Source organism: Akebia trifoliata, chromosome 5 (assembly GCF_017979445.1).
Source record: "Akebia trifoliata isolate Shusen 1 chromosome 5, ASM1797944v1, whole genome shotgun sequence".
In the NCBI taxonomy this organism is placed as follows: domain Eukaryota; kingdom Viridiplantae; phylum Streptophyta; class Magnoliopsida; order Ranunculales; family Lardizabalaceae; genus Akebia; species Akebia trifoliata.
Window position 1 is genome coordinate 10,335,801 of NC_141379.1, and position 22,953 is coordinate 10,358,753.

A 22,953-nucleotide genomic window follows, 5' to 3' on the forward strand; every position below is an offset into this window, starting at 1 on the left:
TAAGAATACAATACACCAACAAAATTTTATAATAAAAATATATCCATTCACCAACAAAATATTATATAAGTAAAAAACATCTATCACAATAATATTCATATAAAGGTCATTCATAAAAGTAATACATGACTCATACTCATAAAAAATATTGTACCATATAATAATGTTCATACAAAGGTCATTCATAAAAGTAACATAGTTCATTTAAACAAAACTCTTTAACTAAGACAACCGCTCATCTTCATCATCCAGCACCATCCATGTTTCACGATACTCTTTCAATTTGACAAACGTGTTGAGCGCAAGATTATAAAGATGACTCCCCTTCTCCAAATTAGTCATTTGTTTCAATATCTTAATACACTCGGCAACAGACAGCCTATTGTCAGGTTCTTTTCCAAGTACAGTGATAAGGGATTGTACAGTATTTTGTAGCTCAGCAAAATCATTATTTTTTCGATGCTTACTGGTTGAAGAACTACGAACAAATTCTTGATGATCTTGACTTGCATCTTGGGTATTTGGAACAGTAGGTATGGTCATTTTCTCTTCCTCGTTAAATGCATCTAAATTTTGTGCACTATCATCTTCCAAATTTGTAGATGCAACAGAATCTACAGGCAATCCTGTTCGATGTGGACCCCATCTACTGTTTTCCTCTGCCAAGGTGCACTCAAACAAAATAGCCAACTTCTTTACATCCTTCAATGAATTCGTACGAAATTATTTCGCAATAGGATATTTCTGTGACATGAAATGTATTTAGCCTAATTAGAATGTTTCATCCACAATTTGAAATAAAAATAGAAAAAAAATAGTTTTGAAATTTGCCTTAATGAAATCATCCCATTTATCATCCGACCAATCGAAGGTATTCGTCTCAGCGTTGTATCCATGACCGGTGGTGGTCGTAAGTTTCACCCAAACACCGTAGAGCTTTTTTAGATAATCCCATTCATTCTTTAGTTGTCGTTGAGTCAACTCTTCTTTTGTAATATTTTTTATCTCAGTAATTATCCTTATCCAACAATGGGATTTCAAGCTCCCTCCTGACCTCCCACCTTGATTGACTTCTTCAATGCATAGATTGATAAACAAATTCTTAAGCTCTGTTGTCCAATTTGCTCTTTTTTCTTTAGGAGGCATATCTAGTCAATAACAAATATTTCAAATGTTTGATTAAAAAAAAAAAAAAACCACACTAAAAGCAACAATGATAGAAACATAAAGTGCTTCCAACAAGTATAAACCTCTCTGTGAATGAAGGTCTTACACATAACAAGAAATTGATGTGAAATGAACTAAAAATTGAGAATCACTTAATTGACTAACAAAAGTAAGACTCAAAATAAGTTGAGGAATATAATAAATATCTGAATAAGTCAGATGTGAGTTAGTAATGAAACCAACACCCTTTTGCTTGCAAAAGCTACACTCATTTATATCAACAACCTTTGATCTATGTCAACTCTAATTCTATGAGTGCGAGGATGATATAGAAAGAATTGCCATAACTGCCAAATATTGCAAATTCTTGTTGATAAACAATTCCCACTCTTCTTATTACTATTACTACTACATCTTTAGAGTGTCTCAACACCTGACCAATTTAGAAGTCGACCATATTTACAATTGAGGGTCAAGATTTCATCAGATCCTCCACCCAACGTTTAAAATATCGTATCAATTGAATGTTCTGACAATGAAAAAATAGATATGATATCGGCCGATACATTCGATATTTTAAACCATGCCTCCACCTACTTCCTTGAACATTTCAACATATTTACCAAAAATTGAAATTAGAGTACACACTCCACTGCTCTCTATAGTCCATACAGTGGGGGACCTATTACCTTTCGTGTATATAGATTTCTGTTGACTCCAGAGTTCCATTGATTTACAACACCTTCAAGAACTTACCATCTCATCATCCCTTTTTCAACGAATTAGAGATCTTTCTAGATTGCAAAGCTTCCTAATTTAAGGCACTATGTTGAATTTAATAACTACTAATATGACTTTTGCCAACCAAGATGTCCATCCTCAACTAGAGCAATTTCACATGACTTCAATTCTTGAAAAACTCAAGATATATTTCAACCCTATTATATTCCCTGCTGATTCCCATCATTAATTAATCTATTTTTCCTTTTGTTTTAATGCACAACATTGATTTTTTCTGGTTCACATTTAACATCAGAAGGACCCTTAACCTTCAAAAAATAAAGCCCATTACTCCCTAAATGCATAATCTTAACTCACCAACCAAAATCCAAATTACACATCACTATATATAAATAAGGCAAAAACAAAGACCACCCATGAACCAAATTAAATACAAAATATCTGAAACTCCATCACAAACAAATCAACAAAACTCCCAAAATGTCAAGCCTCTATAAACTCACCAAAGCATAACAAAGTTTCAAGACCAAAGTGCACCAAAATCAACTTCAGATAAACAAATATTTCACAATTCATGTTCTAATCTTCCCTCCCAAAAAAACTCCCCAAATGCACGAAAATTTAGAAACCCAAATTTAAAATTGGGCAAATAACAACCTTGCATCAACAAATTCTTCAACACACACTCTCACTGTCTCCCCAAATGCACCCAACTCATCAACCCAAATCCAAAAATTTGAATCCCAACATACCAAAAAACAGATTAAACAATATGTTGAAAGTCAAAACCAAAAACTCAAACAAGAACCCATCTTGGATATATATTTTTTAAATCTGAAAACCTATAAAGCATCAAATTCAACAACATAAACCCATAAAATCCAACAATTCTCCCCCCACCCACAAAAAAAAAAAAATAATAATAACAATAAATTAATTAAAAAATAAATAAAAGAAAACTGATAAAACAGAAAAAATTATTTTTTGAAGGTTAAGGGTCCTTCTGATGTAAAATGTGAACCAGAAAAAATCAATGTTGCGCATTAAAACAAAAGGAAAAATAGATTAATTAATGATGGGAATCAGCAGGGAATGTAATAGGGTTGAAATATATCATGGGTTTTTCAAGATTTTTCTAGTTAGTTGAAAACTTAAGATGTCTTCACTGAGAAGATATGAGACAAAAGGAGATTCAGCTAAAGCTCTTGTAGTAAGTAGTCATGCTTCAATGAGTAGTTCATTAGTATGGGTTGTTATTCAATGTTCTTTTAAATATTGAACTTATACAGATGGCATGTATATCTGTTGGAAGTCGTAACAACTATGGCGTGTTCCCATTGAGAGGTAAGCTGCTCAATGTAAGGGAAGCAAGCCATAAGCAGATAATGGAGAATGTTGAAATCCAGCACATAAAGCAGATTCTTGGATTGCAACATGGGAAGGATTATGACAATGTAAATTCGCTAAGATATGGCCATTTGATGATAATGACCGATCATGTTTGATGTCTTTTTTCCAATTATTTATTAAAATTATGCTTCTGGATTGCTTCATTCATTGGTAATGGAAATAATTCAATTTTGGTCATCATACAAGATCACGATGGTTCCCACATCAAGGGTCTACTTATTAACTTCATTCACTCATTCTGGCCATCACTGCTCAAAATTCCATCCTTCCTTGTGGAATTTATTACACCAATTGTGAAAGTTAGTATGCAAAGTTCAGTTAATTTGAAGAATTATTTAAAAACTTAAAGAAAAAATATGTATCTAATTACGCCTAATTGTCCTTGTAGGCAACTAACAAAAATGGAAGGGTCCTGTCCTTCTATTCCATGCCAGAGTATGAATCATGGAAAGAAAGCTTGGGGGGTACTGCTAATGGCTGGTCTATCAAGTACTATAAGGTTTGCTGGTTTGATTACTCTTAAATATGACAATCTAAAATCATGTTTACATACTAGAGTTTGTCTTCTTTGGGGTTTAGGAAGTGAAAAAGGAAAAACTGTATGAGAACTTGTTTTGAGTGCTTTCTTATGGATCAAATGTTTCGTCTCGAAGGAGGAGGATGCTACAGCTAAGAAATTTCAGAAAATTAACAACCAAAATCATCACAACAGATCAGTTTTCCAAGAACCAGATAGGAAAGAGGGTTTTTGTTGAACGTACCTAACGATTGCAGAGAGCTTCTGTAGGCGAGCTTGTTTTCGACGATGAACCTCTAACAGCAATGAATCTCGGTCGGCGACGGCTTTGAATCTTGTTTGACGACGGCGATGAACTTCGTTCGGCGCCAAAGATGGGCTGTTGTTCAACACTGGTTCTCTTATTTGTAGAGAAGAGATTAGGGATTTAAGGATATTCTACTGTAATTTTTTTAAATTTAGAAGGGCATATTTGTCCGTCCGAATATGTAACGGTGCTAAGCGTAAATAGCATTCAGCGTTAAGTGAAAAAAATTCGCTGAAAATTTTGATATATTTTTCAGCATATTTCACTGATTTTTTATTATAAACAAACGCACTAATTTCGGAAGATTGCTGATGCTGAATTGTGTTCAGCATTAAGCACTTATTTCAGCGTTATACAAACGCTCCCTAAGTTAGTAAGGATTCCCCCTTTATTAGGGGTAGTGGGGCTCACCTTGTGACATAAAAAATATGATCTGATGGTTCAAGTTGGTAGAGGACAAAATTCTATCCTCTTTTTTTTTTTTTTTTTAATTCTGTTGAATTTTAATTTTAAATTTTGGAGTTAGGTAGCCATCCAATTCCAAAACCATGAATCAACCCCAAAAAGTATGTTTTTAAAAAAAAAAATGTTGGACCTATGTTTTTCGTAAAAATAAAGGGTTGTGTAGAATTTACTAAAATAATAATTCATTTGGGCAAACGACCCTTAGTAAGGTTTAAAATATTTACTAAGTAATCAAGGAAAATATTTTCCAAAATCATAAATGATGATTTCATCCTTATGTTTAGTTTGATATTAGATATATCCCCGAAACTAACCACATACATCCCTTGATGGGTTCCAATGTTTTTATTTTTTTTCTTTCTCCAGAAAATCAAGATCATCGAGCGTTCATTAGCACTTAGTCCCCACTAACCAAAAAACCTTCCTCTGCTCCTGGCCACACTCAATGCCTTACGAATGGATGAGAGATAGAATCATACAAAATCAAGTTAAAAAGTCAAAGCAATTTAGAGAAAGTAATTGAAAAAAATCGTACTCAAATAATTGTGAGCAGGTCAGCCATTATAGTCACCAGGCTTGAAACGTGAAAGAGAGCCACGTAGCATTATTATATGGTGTTGCCTCATGCCTTGTCAGTCTCTGGTGTGACCTTGCGTAGGGAAACTATTTCTTCCTACAATCTTTACCGTTAGTCCTCGAGATTCTAACATTGTGGCCCCTTCTATATTCGGGGTAGTTTGGACTTTGAAAGGTGTCCATGAAACTAAAGTTAGCTTGAAAGCTGTTCTCTCTTTTCTTTCTCTCTTGTTTATTTGTTGGGTTTCTTCAGATCAACAACAATGGCAGCAAATCCATCCATCTCTTTCTCTTCATCTTCTCGTTCTTCTCTTCATCGAGTTTTTCTTTCTCGTTCTCCATCTTTCTTCCTCCCTCGAACATCATTGAAGCTCTGTTTCTGTAATGATACCTCGAGAATCCTCACAATTCGTTCTCACGATCGTAATTCAGGTCCAGGAAATCCCTCATTGGCTTCAAATGGCGATGAATTCGGGTCAAAATCAAAGAAATTTACGAAATTGGAGGAATTCGAAGCTAAAGCTTCTGTGGTAGTGTCCTCGATGACATCTTCGTCTTCTTCATCGGCTATCGATTTCCTCACCTTGTGTAATCGTCTTAAGGTACGAAATAGGGTTGCTTTTTATCTCTTTGATTCTTTTATTTGAAGGTTAGGGCTTTGGATTAAGTTGAATTGCGCCTATTTTTTTTTTTAAATTTATTATTCTCTTAATTTGATTTCTCAGACTACGAAAAGGAAGGGATGGATCAACCATGGAATAAAGGGTCCTGAATCGATTGCAGATCACATGTATCGCATGGCATTGATGGCTTTGATTGCTGGAGACCTTCCTGGAGTAAACAGGGAAAGGTTGGATATTTTTATCTTTGTTTCTCGTAAATTTCTAGGTATTTTATGTTATATTTCTGCTTATTTTCAGTTTTGCACATTAGTTTAACAAAAAAAATTTCTCTTTGTTTTATTTAGATCAATAAACAAAGGGCTGTGATACTAGGAATGGATTGGGGTATGGTTTTATGGCTTTTTTTGCTTAATGGGTGTCTTTAACCTTTGATAATATCCGAATACTATTTCAATCTAAAAAGTTATGGTCTATGTGTCTGAAAAATTTATCCTAGATGTTAACTATTTAGTTTTTAAGGCTTGTGTTCGTCATATAATTGTTTCCAATGAGCCTACCATGGAATAGGATTGTGAAGTCCAAAATAGTTGTGACCCATTGCTAAGTTAGGGAACTTAGGTGTAAGCTTTCCAGAAATGTTTAAAATCTCGTTTCGCTGCAATGATTTGGTTGAGAAAAAAAATTGGAATGGGTTTGACCCCGGAACATTTTGAAACATTCCCTACGAAACTTTGAAACATGTTTACTAGTAGCCCTATTCAAGCAATCCTTTGCCTTAAATTAGCGACACACCTTATGCAAAATGTAGGGATGCTGGTGATGTACAAAAACCTAGGTTTTATTGATTCTAAGTTTGTTCTAATTTAAGAAGAGTAGTTGGTGAAGAAGAAAGAACAATTATAGAAAATGATTTTATCCTCAAAAGATTTTATTGGCCATTGGAAAATGTTTCGACAAGGCTAATTGGGTACATGAATGGCAAAGTTTTACAGTTGTGTTTTGTAAAATGGTTTTGGTTGGGGTTAGAGATCAATTTAATATAGAAAATAAAGAAAGAGAGATGAAAAAGGAAAAATAGATGAAGAAGAAGATAAAAAGAATTACCTTGGAATCACACCAAGGGTTCTTGGCACCATACCAGGATGGTCTCAAATCATATCCTATCACTGAAGAAATCCTATCAATATTTTGGTCATATTTTTCTCAAAACACATCAGATTCGCAAAAATCTTGGGCCCATTGAATAGGTAGCTGAATTACCTTTCAGATGAAATGAAAGCCAGCATAATACGACAAGTTTTGACCTTTCACACTAAGATCTAAAGAAAAGTGACGAGAATAGTATTTAAACTCAGCTCTTAAAATAACCAAAAAAGACAAACTCAAAATTAGAATATAATAAATCTAACTAATCCCAAAAAAAATAAGAGTGATAAGAAATTACTCTGGATCCAAATAAGTGGCAATCTAAAGAATTACAAAATTGCAATTGGTATTTGTGAGTTGTGACTGTCGGCTTGATTTGTGTCCTCCATCAATTGGTCTTCCCTCTTTCTTGGTAAGTTAATAATGATTCCTCTTTCATATGGATATACTTAATTATTTTTGAAAAATTCGTGTCTAGCTGTTATGATTTTTGTCTCTTACCCATTTGATGCAGGATGAAGTAAACTAGTCTAATACGATGTCGTGAGATAAAAAAGAATTAATTGTTGAAATAATGAGTAAGGATATTATGATTTGAAACTATTACAAAGTCAGAAATACCTAACAACTAATCAATGTATAGTTATGTTTAATCTTGTAGTGCTACTCCCCAATGTTAAACTAAGGATCCTAAAGGAAGTTAGAACTTCCAACTAGCCTAGTATATTAACCTAGTACCAAGGGGAAGCTAATTGAACATAATCAAAGATTTCAAGGACGGTCAAGGTCTAAAGATGTGATTAATATGTATCAATTTTGGTTATATTGGACAACAACAAACATTTCAGTGTCTTTAAGAAGAAATTTTAGCAGTATTTTTTTTTAGAGAGTCGCTATTGCCACACCACCTTTTACTAACGCCACACCAACTGTGTGCAATTCTTTGGTGATTTGTAACGGAATTGGTGTGGCATTAGTAAAAGTTGATGTGGCAATAGTAACTCTTCTCTTTTTTTATTGATAAGGGAATAAAAAGATACAATGGCAGGAAGGTCGAGATGACCCACCCCGAGGAAAAACAAAAAAAAGGACAAAAAAAATAGACAACTAAGGAAACTCAATCGTACAAACGTTTTTCCACCGGGCCAAAAAGTCATTGGAAAAAATCCCTTTGAAGATTTTGCACCAAGAGAATAAGAGCCCAAGAATCGAGAAAATTAACTCTTGTGTCGATTGCGCCTTTCCTTGAAAAGTTCTAGCATTTTTTTCTTTCCAAATGCCCCAAAAGAGCACAAACGGGGTTAAGCTCCAAACCAACTTCTTGGCATGTCGAAAACTCAAATCCAATTGGAGCCATTCCCCTAGGATGTCTCTAACTGAACATGAAGCACAACAAACCACCCCAAACATGGATAGAAAATGAACCACACATCCTTTGCTACCTCACAATGAAGAGTGAATGATTGGTAAATTTCTCGCTTGACAAACACATGCAACACCCATTCGGGCAATAGAAACCTCTTCTCTTTAGAAGATCTTGTGTTTGAATAATTTCTCATGCTTTTCGTCAAAGCAAAAAAAACTACCTTGGATGGCACCCTTGGACCCCAAACCGCGACATGAGGAAAAGTGGGGTCCCCACTCCTATTTAAGTCTTTATAGAAGTCCCTGACCGAGAACAAAACTTTGCTATTAGGGGCCCACAATCTCACATCTTCCTCCTGTATGCCTCCCGACACACTATCAGGGTAACCCATAAACTCTAAAATCTCAGGCAACTCCCAATCACTCAATAATATCCTAAGACCCAAGTCCCACCCTATAGTCCCAAGATCCACCACCCGAAAACTTGCCACAGGATGATTCTTCTTTAATGATAACTCTATCCCCCTTCCCTATCTTGAAAGTGACCCTTTTTATGAATTGAGGCAGATCTTTAAAATACCCTTGCACACCCCATAACCATATGGATTTTTAGCATCACCACTCACCCAACATATGATCCTCCCCAAATTTTGCCGCTATAACCTTCCACCACAGCCTTTCCGATTCTACTCCGAATCTCCAAAGCCACTTTCCTAACAAAGCCCCGCTTAGAGTCTTGAAACCGAGTCCCCCAAGTTTTGATTGAGCGAACATTCCTCCAATTGACCAAATGAAGCTTATTTTTCCCTTCTTTGTCATGACACAAAAAATCTCTAAACAACTTGTCCAATCTCAACTCCACACTACTAGGAATTGAAAACAAGGAAAGGTAATAAATTGGGATGCCTACAACACACTCTTTATCAAGGTTAGTTTGCTGCCCTTAGAAAGGTAAATCGCTCGTCAAGAGCTCAATCTTCTAGAGATCTTCTCTATCACCAGCTCCCAAATACTCTTACTCTTGTAATGAGCTCCCAAGGGTAAACCTAGATAATAAGAGGGGAGAGCACCCGCTTGACACCCCAAAGGTGCTGCCATAAAATCCACATCTCACACTTGGCCCATAAGATGGACCTTGCTTTTTTGAAGGTTTTCTGGCAAACTAGTAACAGCTTCAAAGCAGCACAGTAAGCCACCAAGAAACCTGACTTGCTCCACATCTGTATCCAAGAAAATCAGCATGTCATCTGCAAACTGCAATTGGGTGACTAACGGACCCTCTGCATTAGGACGAAAACCCCCTAAATCTCTATACACCATTGTTTTTCCAACCAATCTACCCAAGGCCTCTACCACCACTAGAAACAAAAAAGGGAAAAATGGGATATCCTTGACCAATACCCCTAGAGCTCCTAAAGAAACCCTCTGGGGAACCATTCACTAGAATGGAAAAGGATGGGGACGAAACCCACCTCATCACCTCGTAAATCCACTTCTGCCCGAATCTCATATGATTCATCAAATATTCAAACAATTCTAACTAACGTGATCGTAAGCTTTTTCCAAGTCTATCTTCCATACTACCTCGAGATTTGAAATTTTAACTTCAAATCTAGACACTCATTAGCAATAAGAACTCCATCCAAAATTTGTCTCTCGTTAACGACTTAGACCAGTGACCCCTTTAACACCTCTTTCATCCTTGTCGCAAGTAATTTAGAAATGATTTTATATGTAGCTCCCACCAAACTTATTGGTCTAAGATCTGCAATGTCTTCTACCCCTGCCTTTTTAGGAATTAAAGTAACAAACGAGCAATTGAACCTAGAGTCCATTACACTACTCTCAAAAAGATAAACTAAAACTTCCATCAGCTCCACCTTATTTGTTTCCCAACTCTTTTTGAAAAAGCCCAAAGCGAACCCATTCGGCCTGGGAGCTTTATCTGAACAAAGACTTGAGACAAACACCCAAACTTCCTCTTCCTCAAAAGGTCTCTCCAGCCACGACCTTTGCACTTCAGAAAGGCTATCAAAATGCAAGCCATCCAGCTTTGGTCTAACTAAGTTTGTTTCCATATATAAATTAGCATAGAAATCAGCCACCACTTTCCCAACTTCCTCTTCTCCTTCAACCCAACTTCCCCCAACTCTAATTTTTGAAATGTTGTTGGACCTCCTGTGAGCATTGGCTAAACAGTGGAAAAACTTAGTGTTGTTGTCCTCTTCTTTAAACTAATGAATCCTCGATTTTTGTCTCCAACACACCTCTTCCATGTTTACCCTTTTGTTGTACTCTTCCTAAATTACAACTCTTCTAGCTTTTGCCTTTGTAAAAAGCAGGCCCATTACCTCCATCCTATCCAATTCTTCTAATTCCAACAAAAGTTCCTTCTTTTTCACTTCACCCTCTCAAGAACCTCCCTATTCCACTCCTTAAGCTTTTCTTTGATGGATTTTAACTTCAATCGAAATACCACCCCTGGCCTACCCTCAAAGCTCATTCACGACCACCAATTCTCAATTAACTCCTTAAAATTCTCTTGCAACAACCACATATTCTCGAATCTAAACGGGGTTGGACGTCTAACAAATGGCCCCACCTAAAGAAGAATCGAGTAATGATCCGAAGCTAGATTTGGCACAAACTCTACAAAAAGACCTAAGAAGTTATCTTCCCAGTTTGACGACAATAAGAACCTTTCAAGCTTATTCAAGACCGGTGCCTCTTGATTATTGGACCAAGTAAATTGCCTCCCAATCAATGGCAAATCCACTAACTCATTAAGCTGAACAAACTCTCCAAATCTCCTCATTTTCGTCGTCAACCTAGAGCCCCCGAACTTCTCAAAAGAAGTCTCCCCCTATACATCATGGCTTTCCCCAATACACATTCACATCACTCAACTCTTCCCAAAACTATGCTCTTTCCCTATCCTTCGTAGAGCCATACACACCTGAAAACTCCCACTGAAAATTGTTGTCTGTTAGCCTACAAAGAATGGAAGCTAAGAAGGATCCTAACAAAGTATCCTCTACCACCAAGCTTCTCCTAGCCCTGATTGTCGGAACAAAAGTCTAATCCACATTCCTACTTCCCTATAGATTTTACTAGGGATTTAGGTTTATGGGCTGGTATTGGGGTAGGTTTAGAAGGGTTGGATAAGGCTTTGATTATGATTTTTATTGCTGAAATCACTTCTAGGAAGGTAAAAAAATAAAAACAGTGTAGGATTAGGGCTGATCTAGGTTTAAAATTTCAGTTTCACAAAGTTTGGTTGGTTTCTTGGGACAAAAAGAAGACTCGGCTAAGGGTATATGGCAGATTTGTTGATTTAAATCAATCATAACATGACATAAAAACACCTTTACTTGTGTAGCTAGAGGGGGATAGAGAAACTTGATGATACCTTAGTCTCACACCATGATCCAAACTTGGAGAAAATTGAGAAAATATATTTCCTTGATCACTAAAGAAAATTTGCAGCAAAGAGTCCTTTAATAATAAATCAAATCCTAATCCTATATTAACTTAAATCCTAATTTGACAATAGCTCAAATCCTAATCTAATTAAAATAACATAAAAGAACCAAAATACCCCTGTTGGGCCTAAAACATGTTTTAATAATAAAAAGAAGTGACCCATTTAATTAAAGTGATGTTCCACACAATAATATAATAGTAATGACATATATAAAGCCAACTAAGTATTAAAAGCAAAATACTAATAAAACATCAAAAAACTCTAGTAAACACCAATCTAACTAGGCTATACACTAATGCAACCAAAAGTCATCCATCCAAAGTACTAATGATTTCTTCCTCCTCTAGTAAACTTTGATGACATGTCCCTTTACCTTCAAATTGATGACATCAATATTTTCAAATTGATGACATACCCCTTTACCTTGCTAGTCTTATCATTTCAATTTTTGGATCATCAGGACATCCCCTCTATCAAATTGGCGAATATTTGAGATACCCTTGTGTTTACAAATTGATGAAATTTCCCCTTTCACCTTGATCTTCTGTCATAGACTAAACAAACAACATAAATACTCCATTTTCAACCTATAACCAAAATCAATAACTTTTCTTTCTAAAACTAGGGGTGCACATTTGGGTACTCCGAACCGAACCCAAACCGATTTTTTAGATACAGGTATACATGAAACTGGAACCGACCCATTAATTTTGGGTACGGGTAAAAATCAAAAGGGCATATACGTACCGTACCCTATCGAAACCCAAATTTTCTGGTTCGGTCATATATTAAAATTAAAATTTTGATTTATTTATATAGATTACTTTAACTTTAAGTTTAAATTTTAAATCTAACTAAAGTTCAAATTTATAAATATATAAATCTTACTACATTAGAAAAATTTATAAAAACCAAAGTATATGCAAAATGTATGACATTTCTAAATATTTGTGACTAAAAAATCTAAAATTTTTATGGGTACGGGTAGTGGGTATCAGGTATTTTACGGTCAGTTATGCTTCGGGCTGGTTCTAGGTCATAGAAACCATAACCAAACCAAGCTGGCTTTGGTTCGCATATTTTCGGGTTCGGTTCGGTTCGGTTTTGGGCATGTAACATGTATTTTGTGCACCCCTATCTAAAACTAGTCATTTTCAAGCTCTTCGACTTAACCAAACTAATTGTAATTTATTTAACCTCATCTTCAATCCATCGTTTTGTACATCGCCTTAATCCCTTGTAGAAAATCGTTAATTTTTTTATAAAAAAATATTTCATCATCTTCTTCTTCAAAAATTTTATCTTGTTCTTTAGGTTTAATATTAAAGTTGATAATTTTAGGTTGACATCTAGGATAACAATTTTTACCCATGAGACTATAGACAATTGGTTTTGAGAAGAGACCTCAAAAGTGTTTTCAATTTCAGGTTGAAGACGAGGGTAATGAGGTCATTTCCCAGTAGGCCATTAGAGAAGACTGAGGTCAAGTGAATAACTGCTTTGGTGAATATTTGAGATACCTATATTCTTAAATCGAGGACATTGACTCTCGACTTGGGTCTTTTCTTATAGACTAATGAGAAATGATCTAAATGCCTTTTTCTTCAACTTTTACAAAAAGACACTTGAATTTTCTTCCCAAGATCTGTCATCTTCAAGATCTTTAATCTCAACTATAGTTTGTCCCCTCTAGAAGAAAATCCTGGCTCTGCTCCTGAATTTATGTCTCATAAATGCCACTGACAGTCATACTGTTAAAGCCACTAATAGAGGGTTAGGACCCTGAATGAGTTATTGATAAGCATGCAACTTAAATCTACTGAAGAAAGGATATAAACTTATTTTCCTTTAAGATGTTCCTCTATATCTTCCTGTTTTCATCTAGATCTCACTCAGGATAGAAATATAATCCTAATATTTCTTTAGTAGATTCTCTTTGTGCACACTTGCTTTTCCATATTTAGTCATGTTTGTTGTACCTTTTATCATTCTTATGGTAATTTAGCTTCTTTTTTTTTTTTTTTTTTGTATTTGTTTTTTTGGTTTTAAACAGGTGCATTAAGATTGCAATTGTGCACGACATCGCAGAAGGTACGAACTCAGTGGCTTTTTTTTTTTAAATTGTTAACTCTGTGACTCTTTTTCTATTTGGTTAAGTTTCTTTATTGTATTTATACTCAATAATTGATGTTAACATTGCATTTAGTTCTTTCTTATAAGATTAGAATGAAAGAAATAGTTGTTTACTTCTTTGAAATGACAAGTTTCTAACACAGGAAGATTCTATCTGTACCTCATTTACTTGTAATGGTGATCCATAAATATGAGTCTCATATTCTGCTACTCTGTCATGACTTATGAGTTCCTGGGTTCTGGGTTTTCAGTATTGTACAGTCCTTTATACTATTCAAGTGGTTGGGTTAGGGCATGTTAGTCCAATTGAATGAAGTTGGATGTAAGTGCCACGGTAAGACCAAGATAATGAGAAAAGGAGTAGATTTGTTTGAACATAAACCAGAGTGCTCTTGAAGCTGACTGGCTCCTAGATTTGTTTAAAATTTGCATTATGTTACTAAATAATTTTATCTCTTGATGGTTTTTTTTACCAAATTTACTATTTCATTGACAAGTTAGAATGCCTGCATTGCTTAGCTTGGGTGAAATCTGAGATGCACCTTTGACTTCTTTAGCTATTGTTGGAGATATCACACCCTCTGATGGTGTACCTAAAGAAGAAAAAAGTAGGCGTGAACAAGCAGCTCTAAATGAAATGTGTGAAGTTCTTGGCGGAGGATTAAGGGGTAATGGTTGATGCTTAACATCTTGAATCACTTTCAATACTTGTGTGTTTGTTTTTGTTGACAGATGTACTGTTTTTAAGTTTATTTTTTGTTATCTGCAGCTGAGGAGATACAAGAGCTTTGGGCAGAGTATGAGAATAATGCTTCTATAGAGGCCAACCTTGTGAAAGATTTTGACAAAGTATGTTATTTCACACTCAAATGTGAAATTATGAATTTTGTACATGGAAAACCGTTGGTGTTTTTTAGTGATACCTTTGTTGCATGTTGGTCACGCCAAAGTACCACTTGGCACTCTTAGGGCCTACTAAACCATTAGTGTTTGGTTTACTTGGGTGAAAAACCTCGTTATGTTATGAGGTGGTGGATTTTTGCACAGGCTGCCAACTTGAAGCAACCCTCCTCTATCTGAGCTTGGGGCTAGCAATGTTTGTGTAAAGGAAGCACAACATGCGTGTATGAGCATTTTTTTCACCATGGGCTTCATAAACAGTCCTGTAAGTAAATAAATCACCTGTTATGATGAATGCAACAATGAGTAGGTCAAACATTCATAGAACCAGTGGCCCATTGAGTGTGCAACATAACACTATTTGGTGTGACCTAGGTATTAAATTTGGATTTCAATGTCTATTTCAATCAACCTGGAAATGAATATATTCTGAACAGTGTGAAAGTAATACAATTTTTGCAAATGATGGAAGTATTGTGGAAATGACAAAAATATTGAAGAAATTTTCATTAAAGAACCATAGATTGGTAGCATTTTTCTGCACATACACATGCTTCAAGTATTTGAGAGCTCGGCAATAAAAAGTATTTTACATGAAATTGAGAATAATAATGTCACATTAAATATGTATACCTTAATATGTAAAATTCATGCTTAAATGAAGAAATTATTATGTACTGCATTTAGTGTTATTATAGTTGTTTTTATTTTTTTAAGTATGTATGAGTAAATTATTAATTTATCCAACTAATGAAAATATGGATGATTGTATGTTTGCTTATATGATCCTTACTAATATGCTTAGAATACATCAAAACAAGATGATATAGACACCTTACTAATTGTCTTACCATGTTAGACCAATTTTGTCTCTCCTAGGTGGTACCATCCGCATCAATGGTTCTCTTCTAAAAAGGGGAGATGCGGGTTTGGATTTGGAGCCAAGATTGTAAATTTACTATGCAATTTTTCTATTGGTCCTTGGTCTAACTCCTTCAATGGTGTTATTATCTTAGTTTCTATGGTTTGAAAATACCTTCAAAGGTGGCCATTATATCCTAGACCTTCCTTATCATAAGATCCTTCCTGTTGATCATTCAAGGAATAAGAAAAAAATCATTGTGGAATTTTGCTCTAGTGTGCAAGGAAAAGGACAAATTTGTTGATGACCTTCTTCGTTGTGTAATGGGGAGAAGTTTGGGGATTTTGTTAACCAATTCGAGATAAATTTGGTTATGCCATGTTCGAAGTTTTTGAGTTCTGGTTCACTTTTGATTTCTCATCGGGTGCTTGTGTTGTGGAGACTCTTCCCTTCTATGATATGTTGGGGCCTTTGGAGGGAAGGAAACACAAGGGTCATTGGTGGAAAATAAGAGGAGGTGCAACTGATTTTCTTAAAGATGAAGCCCTTATTTGAAGTGTTTCTCTTGATTTAAGATTTTAGAGGAGTTTTCTTTGAATATTTTTTTGGCTTTCCCTTTGTAGGTCTCCTAGTCCTTGTGGGTTTTTATATTCTCTTCCTTTGCCTGTTATATATTGTAATAAAAAAGCTTTAAATCATCACTCTAGGACTGAAGTCCTAAAATTTCAGTCAATCGCAAACACTTCCCCTAAAATCTCACGACCACCCATAATTTCCTCAACTTATTCTTTCTTGAACACACAATTCTCTTACATTTATGCAATACTAAACATATTAAAAATACAATATAATACTATCATCTTTAAAATAATAGTATTTTAATATTATTCATATGTATTTTAGTATTATCTTTAAAAATACAATATAATACACGGAAAATCATCTTCCCTAGGAAGGAGAGATCAAGGAAGATATTGCCCCATATGAATAGAACTAAATGGTTAAAGTGGATGTGTGTTCCTAGAGAGTATGCGATTAGTGCATTCTAATCAAATTAAAAGGAATATGTTATAAGGCGACAGTAAGATCAATTATGCTTTATGGAGCTGAATGTTGGCTAGTCAAAAAGCATTATGTTAATAAATTGAGCATAACAAAGATGAGGATGTTGAGATAGATGAGTAGAAAGACTAGGAAAGATGAAATTAGAAATAAATGCATTCAAAAAATATGTAGGAGTAGATCCAATAGGCGATAAACTGAAAGAAACTTGATTGATATGGTTTAGAAATGTTCAATGAAAGCAGATTCTACCCCAGTTAGAAGTACAAGTTGAAGGTTCTAAAAGAGCGAGAGAAGTGTGTGGATTGAAAGCGGATATGAACACCTTCAATAACAAAAGATGTGCCTTTGGACATAGTGGAAGAGGAACATAACTCGTCTAGCCAACCCGAAATCCTTGGGGCCACTCTCTAGTGTCCGATTGTCCCTCAGCTCAACCAGTTGCATGTAAGACTTTTTGAGGGGGCAGTACAAGTGACCGTGGGATTAGTTTCACCTGAAGGGTGGGGATACCCTTGATAAGAAGAAACAAAAAATGATTTGGCAATGGGGTTTGATAGGGGAAAAATGGACAAAATGGATAAGAAGGCATTTGATCAAAGTTAGTTGCCTTTTTTAGTCAATTAATCTTTTTTTTTTTTTTTTGAAAGCCTCACAAAGAGCAACAAAGAAAAGAAAATACAACATCAGTGATCACATAAAGAATTCCATCTAAAAACAAAATCATCAAAAGTAATCCCCCGGAAATCTATATTTTGCTTGGACCAATGATATAACAGGCCCAAGATCTCCAAGAAACTCGCTTGAGAACTTCTGGACTTACTGTTGAACACCCTGTTATTTTAGTCAATTAATCTAATTTCCATGAAATTATCCTCTGGCTAAATATCTCAATGATCAGGTCCTAAATCACCTTAGACCGAGAACTTAGTGTAAGGGGTTGACCACAATAAGACAAAGTGACGTTCGACCTTGAAAACTAACCTAATATAATGAATATGCAATCAAATAAATAAATTACCAAGGGCAATGTGAGTTATAAACCAACATTCAAACACCATGAATCAAAATAAAAGGCCTGGCAATTGATTAAAAGGTCAATTCTAGGTTAGTCACAATCCTACCATACCAAACCTCAAATAATGATTGAGGGTTACCAATGGAAATTAGGACTCCCATTAGCTTATGGTCCAATCACCAACTCAATCAAAATTTCTTGATCTTTCCAAGGATTTCAAGAAAGTTTTAGGCTGAAAGAGTTTATCTAAAAATGTTTAAGTGCATCAATAAGGTTAAAATATGTGCTCAAGTTGCAAACAAATTCCAATAACTATAGTAATTTAAACAAAGAGAAAAGGTGTTGAAATTGAGAGAATAGCATTGTAAAATTCAGATTACGGTTTTTAGCAATTGGGAATTTTGGGGTTTAGAGAAATATGGTTTGTACAATATAGGGTTGATTCGATCAAAGTATAGATGGGCTGGAAAAAAAAACAGATCCAATAGTATAGTATGTTGTGGCTGGGTTTGTTTATAACAAAGTTATGATGAGAGAAGGATGGAGAGCATGAACAACACAGAATAGTGTCTGTAATCACACCAAGGGCTTGGAATGACACAATCGTTGTGGCATCACACCGAAGTCCAATAACTGGAAACTCAGAAAACCTGTAAAATTTTTATTCATCCATCCTCTCCTTCTCCATGGGCTTCTTTTTTTTGTTCCGCTTTTTTGTGGATTCTTTGATTCGATTTCTTCAATGGCCCGCCCCTTATAGCTTATGGGGGCTTACGCACTTCGCTTCGCAGCTGTATGCACAAAAATCCAATCATTGTGCATACAGCTGTGGTGGCTCGTTTCGTTTTAAACGACTCTAAACGAAACACTCTATATACGTTGTTCAACTGAACAGAAGCAGTCTTGCCTTTAGAAATATAGATTCGATTCCTTCACTAAGGATTGTTGTGCAACAAGAAATGACAGAAGAGCAAAGAGTCAAACTCCGTCTGGCTGAACTTTAAGCCTTAGACGAAGAAAAACTTGCTACTCAACAAAAGCTTGAAACGTATAAACTTAACTAAGGAAGAATATTTATTATGTTCTCTAACCCTAAAACAAATCTTGATCAAGATTAAAGCATAATGATCTCATAACAACTAAAGATTCCAAAATACCCCTAACTACTAATAAAATAAAACCTAAAGTATGTTGGATGGAACCATTCGATTGATTGGCTGCAGCATCTGATTGATTGGAGTGACTGACTGTCACTTGGAAAATCCAACAATAATGCTCCCATGGCAATACACGAACAACTTTCCAATGCAGAGCCTGCCTTCCTAATGACATGCATATAGGGTCTTTTGCCTCTAATGCTCCATGAAACCATGAACTAACCCCAAATAGGTCTTATCCAACCATATGCACAATGCGAGGCCTTTCTAATCCTCTTCCTCTGATAAACTCTATACAGTGATGCTCTGATGTCCTCATAACACAAGCAAGCAACTACCACACCCAAGTTAGAAGTGAGCTCCCCTACATCCATCCCATCCCCTTTTCAAAGACCTCACTCTTGGAAAAAATTATGTGAAACCCAAAAACGCCTCAGACCAAAACAAGATTCATGTTCCATATCTTCATTGAAAGTGGGAAGCTTCCGATGGATGCAGAACATATTGAAAAAATGAAGATCAGATATTGTTTGGACCAGAATTCACTGCTCAAAATCATTCCGCCAAACCACTTTCCTCTTCCCTTAGTAACAGCGTACTCAAAACCTCCTTCGCCTTAAAAAGAAAAGAGACAAAGGATGCCCTTGCCTCAAGCTTCTGGAGCTTTTGAAAAAATGGATAGGCGTTGACAATAAAACAAAGATAACTCGAGGAAATGCACTTATGCATGCAACTTTTTTAACCTCTAGCCAAAACACACTCTCCGAAGAATCCATACATGTCATATATTTTTTCCATGTCTATTTTGCAAAAGAATCTTGAAATCTCATAATGAACTGTTGGAATCAATGCAATTGCAATCATTAGCAATAAGGGCTCCATCCAGAGCCTGTTACCCTTAACAAAGGTGCCCTAAGATTAAGGTGCTACCTTTGCTAAGTTTCTAAGTTGGTTAAAGACAGAAAAATACCATGACTTGGGTCAAAAACCGCCTTCACCTTCTAATTACTTACCACTAATTCGCTTGCTTATCAAAACACACAATCACTGAAAGTAGGACCTCTTTAATCCAAGAAGTGAGTTTTTTGAAAATAATCACACAAGCACTCCCCACCAAAATCATATACCTGTAGTCACCAATGTCTTCTACACCTTACTAGTTAGGAATCACAGAGAGGAGATTGCTATTTGAGTTGTGGTTCAAATACACTTTCTCCCTTAATTAGTTTTTTCACAACCTTCATAGAGTCCCCTCCCTACCAAGGCCAAACAACTTTTTCATAAAATAGCCTAAGAGAAAGCTTCTAACCAAGGCACATTATTACCCTCCATTTCCTCAATAGGCCTAATGATATCCTCCTCATCAATAGGCTTATCTACCCACCTTTTAACTCTGAACTGATGGCATCAAAAATTTAACTTGTCCAACGTTGATCTATTCAACATCGCTCCCACCAATAGAATAGAATCCCACCAACGGTGCCCTCCCTATTAAGTCACTCCTTCAACCTTAAGTCATCAACAACATGACAACAAATGTTGTTAGCGTGCTTATAGCATTGGCAATCTGATGAAAGAACTTTGCATTGTTGGCCCCTTCCTAAAGCCACTAGATTATACATTTCTTCCTCCAATGAATTTCTTCCATCTTAACAAGTTTATGATATTTTATGTTTGACAGACTGTCCTCCAATCCTCTGTAGATGGAAGAGTTGTATCTTCTTCTTCTTCTTCTGTTGTTGATGAGTAAAATAATTATTTTTTAAGTAAGTATCTTCTCTTCTATCAATCAGTACATCTCAACAAAAACGGAATTCATTGTTTCAGTGTTTCAACTTTTCTTTGACGCTTTGAGCTTTTGGAGAAACTAAGCCCGATCTCTCTTTAAGGGAGAAGGGCGAAGGAATTCCACCACCCTATCACCTTTGCTAGAAAATTAGGAGCCTGCAACCATGTATTCTCAAATATAAAAGGAAAAGGTTGATGAGATACCCACCACAATCAAGACACAACGGAACATGCTCTGAAACTGGCCTAAGAATTGCATCCTGGGAAACGTCAGGAGCAGTCAATACTCAATTTGATTTACCAGATGAACTAAACTATTTTTAAGAAATTTTTTTTTTTCTTTTTAAGTTGGAACTAAAAATTTAGATCACGTAACATGGACACATCAGTCTCCTTATAAACTTGATTGAAAGGTAAATCTTCTATCTTCTTCTAATGTTTCTTTATCTTTATGTTTGTTCTTGCAATGTGATTATTCATTGTATACTTCTACAGTGTAAGGATGCATATCAGTCTGAATTTAAGCTTGGTCTATATTCCACATGTAACTGTTTTGAGATGTTCCATTAATAAGGTTCAGAACGTCTCCATCTAATGATCTTTTTGAACCAGGTTGAAATGATTCTGCAAGCGTTGGAGTATGAGATGGGTAAGTAATTGCTTATAGAAGTATTTCTAATAAATCCTGGACATTGATCTGAACACGATATCCTATTTAATATCTTAATACCATGCTTTATGTTTTAGCTTTTTTAAGCTAAAACTCATGTTTTCTGGTCTAAATCATGCTACATGTCATTGCAAAGTTTTTTTTTTTATTACCTTTGCACTAGTAATTGTATAATATGTACAAGTTCATGTTGACAAGACAAACAATCATTTTTCTGTATCAACATGTTGCATTCCAGTGCTCAAACTCTATAGAACATAGTGCAGTTGGAGATCACGTGTGTTAAACAGTAAAACTTATTCTAGAAACTGAGAAGCTCAGTTGCAATAGTTCTCAAGGTAGGCTCTTTATGGTTACACTCAGAAAAGCTTTCTGGAATTATTTTTGGAGATTGCATGTGCTAAACAGTAAAATTTATGCTAAAAAATGAGCAGCTCAGCTGCTCTAGTTCTCAAGTTAGGCCCTTTATGGTTGCACCCAGAAAAGCTTTACCAAACATTGTGGTAATCATTTTTCAATATATCGGTTACAAGTTTCGGAATGGGCTGATTTTTTATGAGGGTGATCTCTATGGTGAGGAGATATACATATATATTACAGTGGGAAGTAATAATGAAACACTTTTTGTACCATATTTAGGTTGCCACCAATAAAAATAATTTGTAGGAAAATGTCTACGCAACCTTATAAGACCTTGGATCTTTGTCTCTGTTCCACTACTCATTATCTCTTCCCATTCAAGTTTGTAAGTATTTATGTGCCTGTAAGCTCTCTCTCTCTCTTTTTTTCAATCCCTGATCTCACATTTCCATTTGTTGTTTGACAGAACATGGGAAGGTCCTAGATGAATTTTTTTTGTCCACAGCAGGTAACTAGATTGCCTTTTTAAGTGCGGTGCATAACTAAGCTTGGTTTGGCAAGCCAATTTTTTTTTATATGTGAATTTATTGTGCTTTATATGCTTCTCTTACATTGCAGGCAAATTTCAGACTGAAATTGGGAAGAGTTGGGCAGCTGAAATCACTTCGAGAAGAAACTCCAGGCCAGGGTACAAATTTTGATTGATTTTTTCCCTCTAAAGATTAAGCTGATATGTTTTGCATCAGTACTTTATTTTGCCCAACCCACCATTGCACCGCATACCATCCTCTTTGTTCACTATTTTTCCTTGAATACAGAAGGATTTCAAATGTAATTTGTATATCAATCCTTTTAAGCAAACCAATACCTGTGATATTTACCTAAGTTTAGAACACTCGAACATTCCTCAAGGGCTTTGTGGCTTCACTGCCGTGATGGAATTTGTGGCTATGTATCGAACCCAAATTTTGAATGTAAGATGAAACTGACTGCTTTGATGAATCTTGATAGTTAAGCTTCTGAAAACACGCAAAACTGCTAGGTCAGGTGGTTGATGTGTACTGGTGTATGAGGACCCTTGATAAAGAATTGGAGCCAATGTATGATGTGCTATGTTGGTTCCATTAACCTATGAAGTGTCTCCTTCCAGGATGAAATTTTGTAGCATTTTTTGGGTTGTCTCAACCATCTTTTTTTATTTT

General features: G+C 35.5%; 2 protein-coding genes across 2 annotated transcripts; one reads left to right on the forward strand and one right to left on the reverse strand.

Moving 5' to 3' along the window:
• Window positions 1-222: 222 nt before the first annotated feature.
• LOC147401448 (L10-interacting MYB domain-containing protein-like) lies at window positions 223-1,146 on the reverse strand. The gene is made up of 2 exons (XM_086441684.1): window positions 832-1,146; window positions 223-702 (listed from the first exon to the last, which is right to left on the reverse strand). The coding sequence occupies exons 1-2, from the start codon at window positions 1,144-1,146 to the stop codon at window positions 223-225; spliced, it is 795 nt and encodes a 264-aa protein (XP_086297810.1).
• Window positions 1,147-5,336: 4,190 nt separating this feature from the next.
• On the forward strand, window positions 5,337-22,753 carry LOC147401449 (uncharacterized). The gene is made up of 8 exons (XM_086442770.1): window positions 5,337-5,785; window positions 5,909-6,033; window positions 13,855-13,892; window positions 14,492-14,602; window positions 14,704-14,783; window positions 21,334-21,370; window positions 22,218-22,259; window positions 22,370-22,753. Exons 1-8 carry the CDS (start codon window positions 5,447-5,449, stop codon window positions 22,450-22,452), a joined length of 855 nt encoding a protein of 284 aa, XP_086298896.1. The 5' UTR covers window positions 5,337-5,446; the 3' UTR covers window positions 22,453-22,753.
• Window positions 22,754-22,953: the final 200 nt, after the last annotated feature.

Bases quoted from the DNA above. Each gene is read 5' to 3' on its own strand.
- LOC147401449 (XM_086442770.1), top strand. From the start codon at position 5,447: ATGGCAGCAAATCCATCCATCTCTTTCTCTTCATCTTCTCGTTCTTCT. The intron at 13,893-14,491 runs GTACGAACTCAG...TGACTTCTTTAG, and splicing joins TGTGCACGACATCGCAGAAG to CTATTGTTGGAGATATCACA. The intron at 22,260-22,369 runs GTAACTAGATTG...CTTACATTGCAG, and splicing joins ATTTTTTTTGTCCACAGCAG to GCAAATTTCAGACTGAAATT.
- LOC147401448 (XM_086441684.1), bottom strand. From the start codon at position 1,146: ATGCCTCCTAAAGAAAAAAGAGCAAATTGGACAACAGAGCTTAAGAAT. The intron at 703-831 runs GCAAATTTCAAA...AATTCATTGAAG, and splicing joins AATGGGATGATTTCATTAAG to GATGTAAAGAAGTTGGCTAT.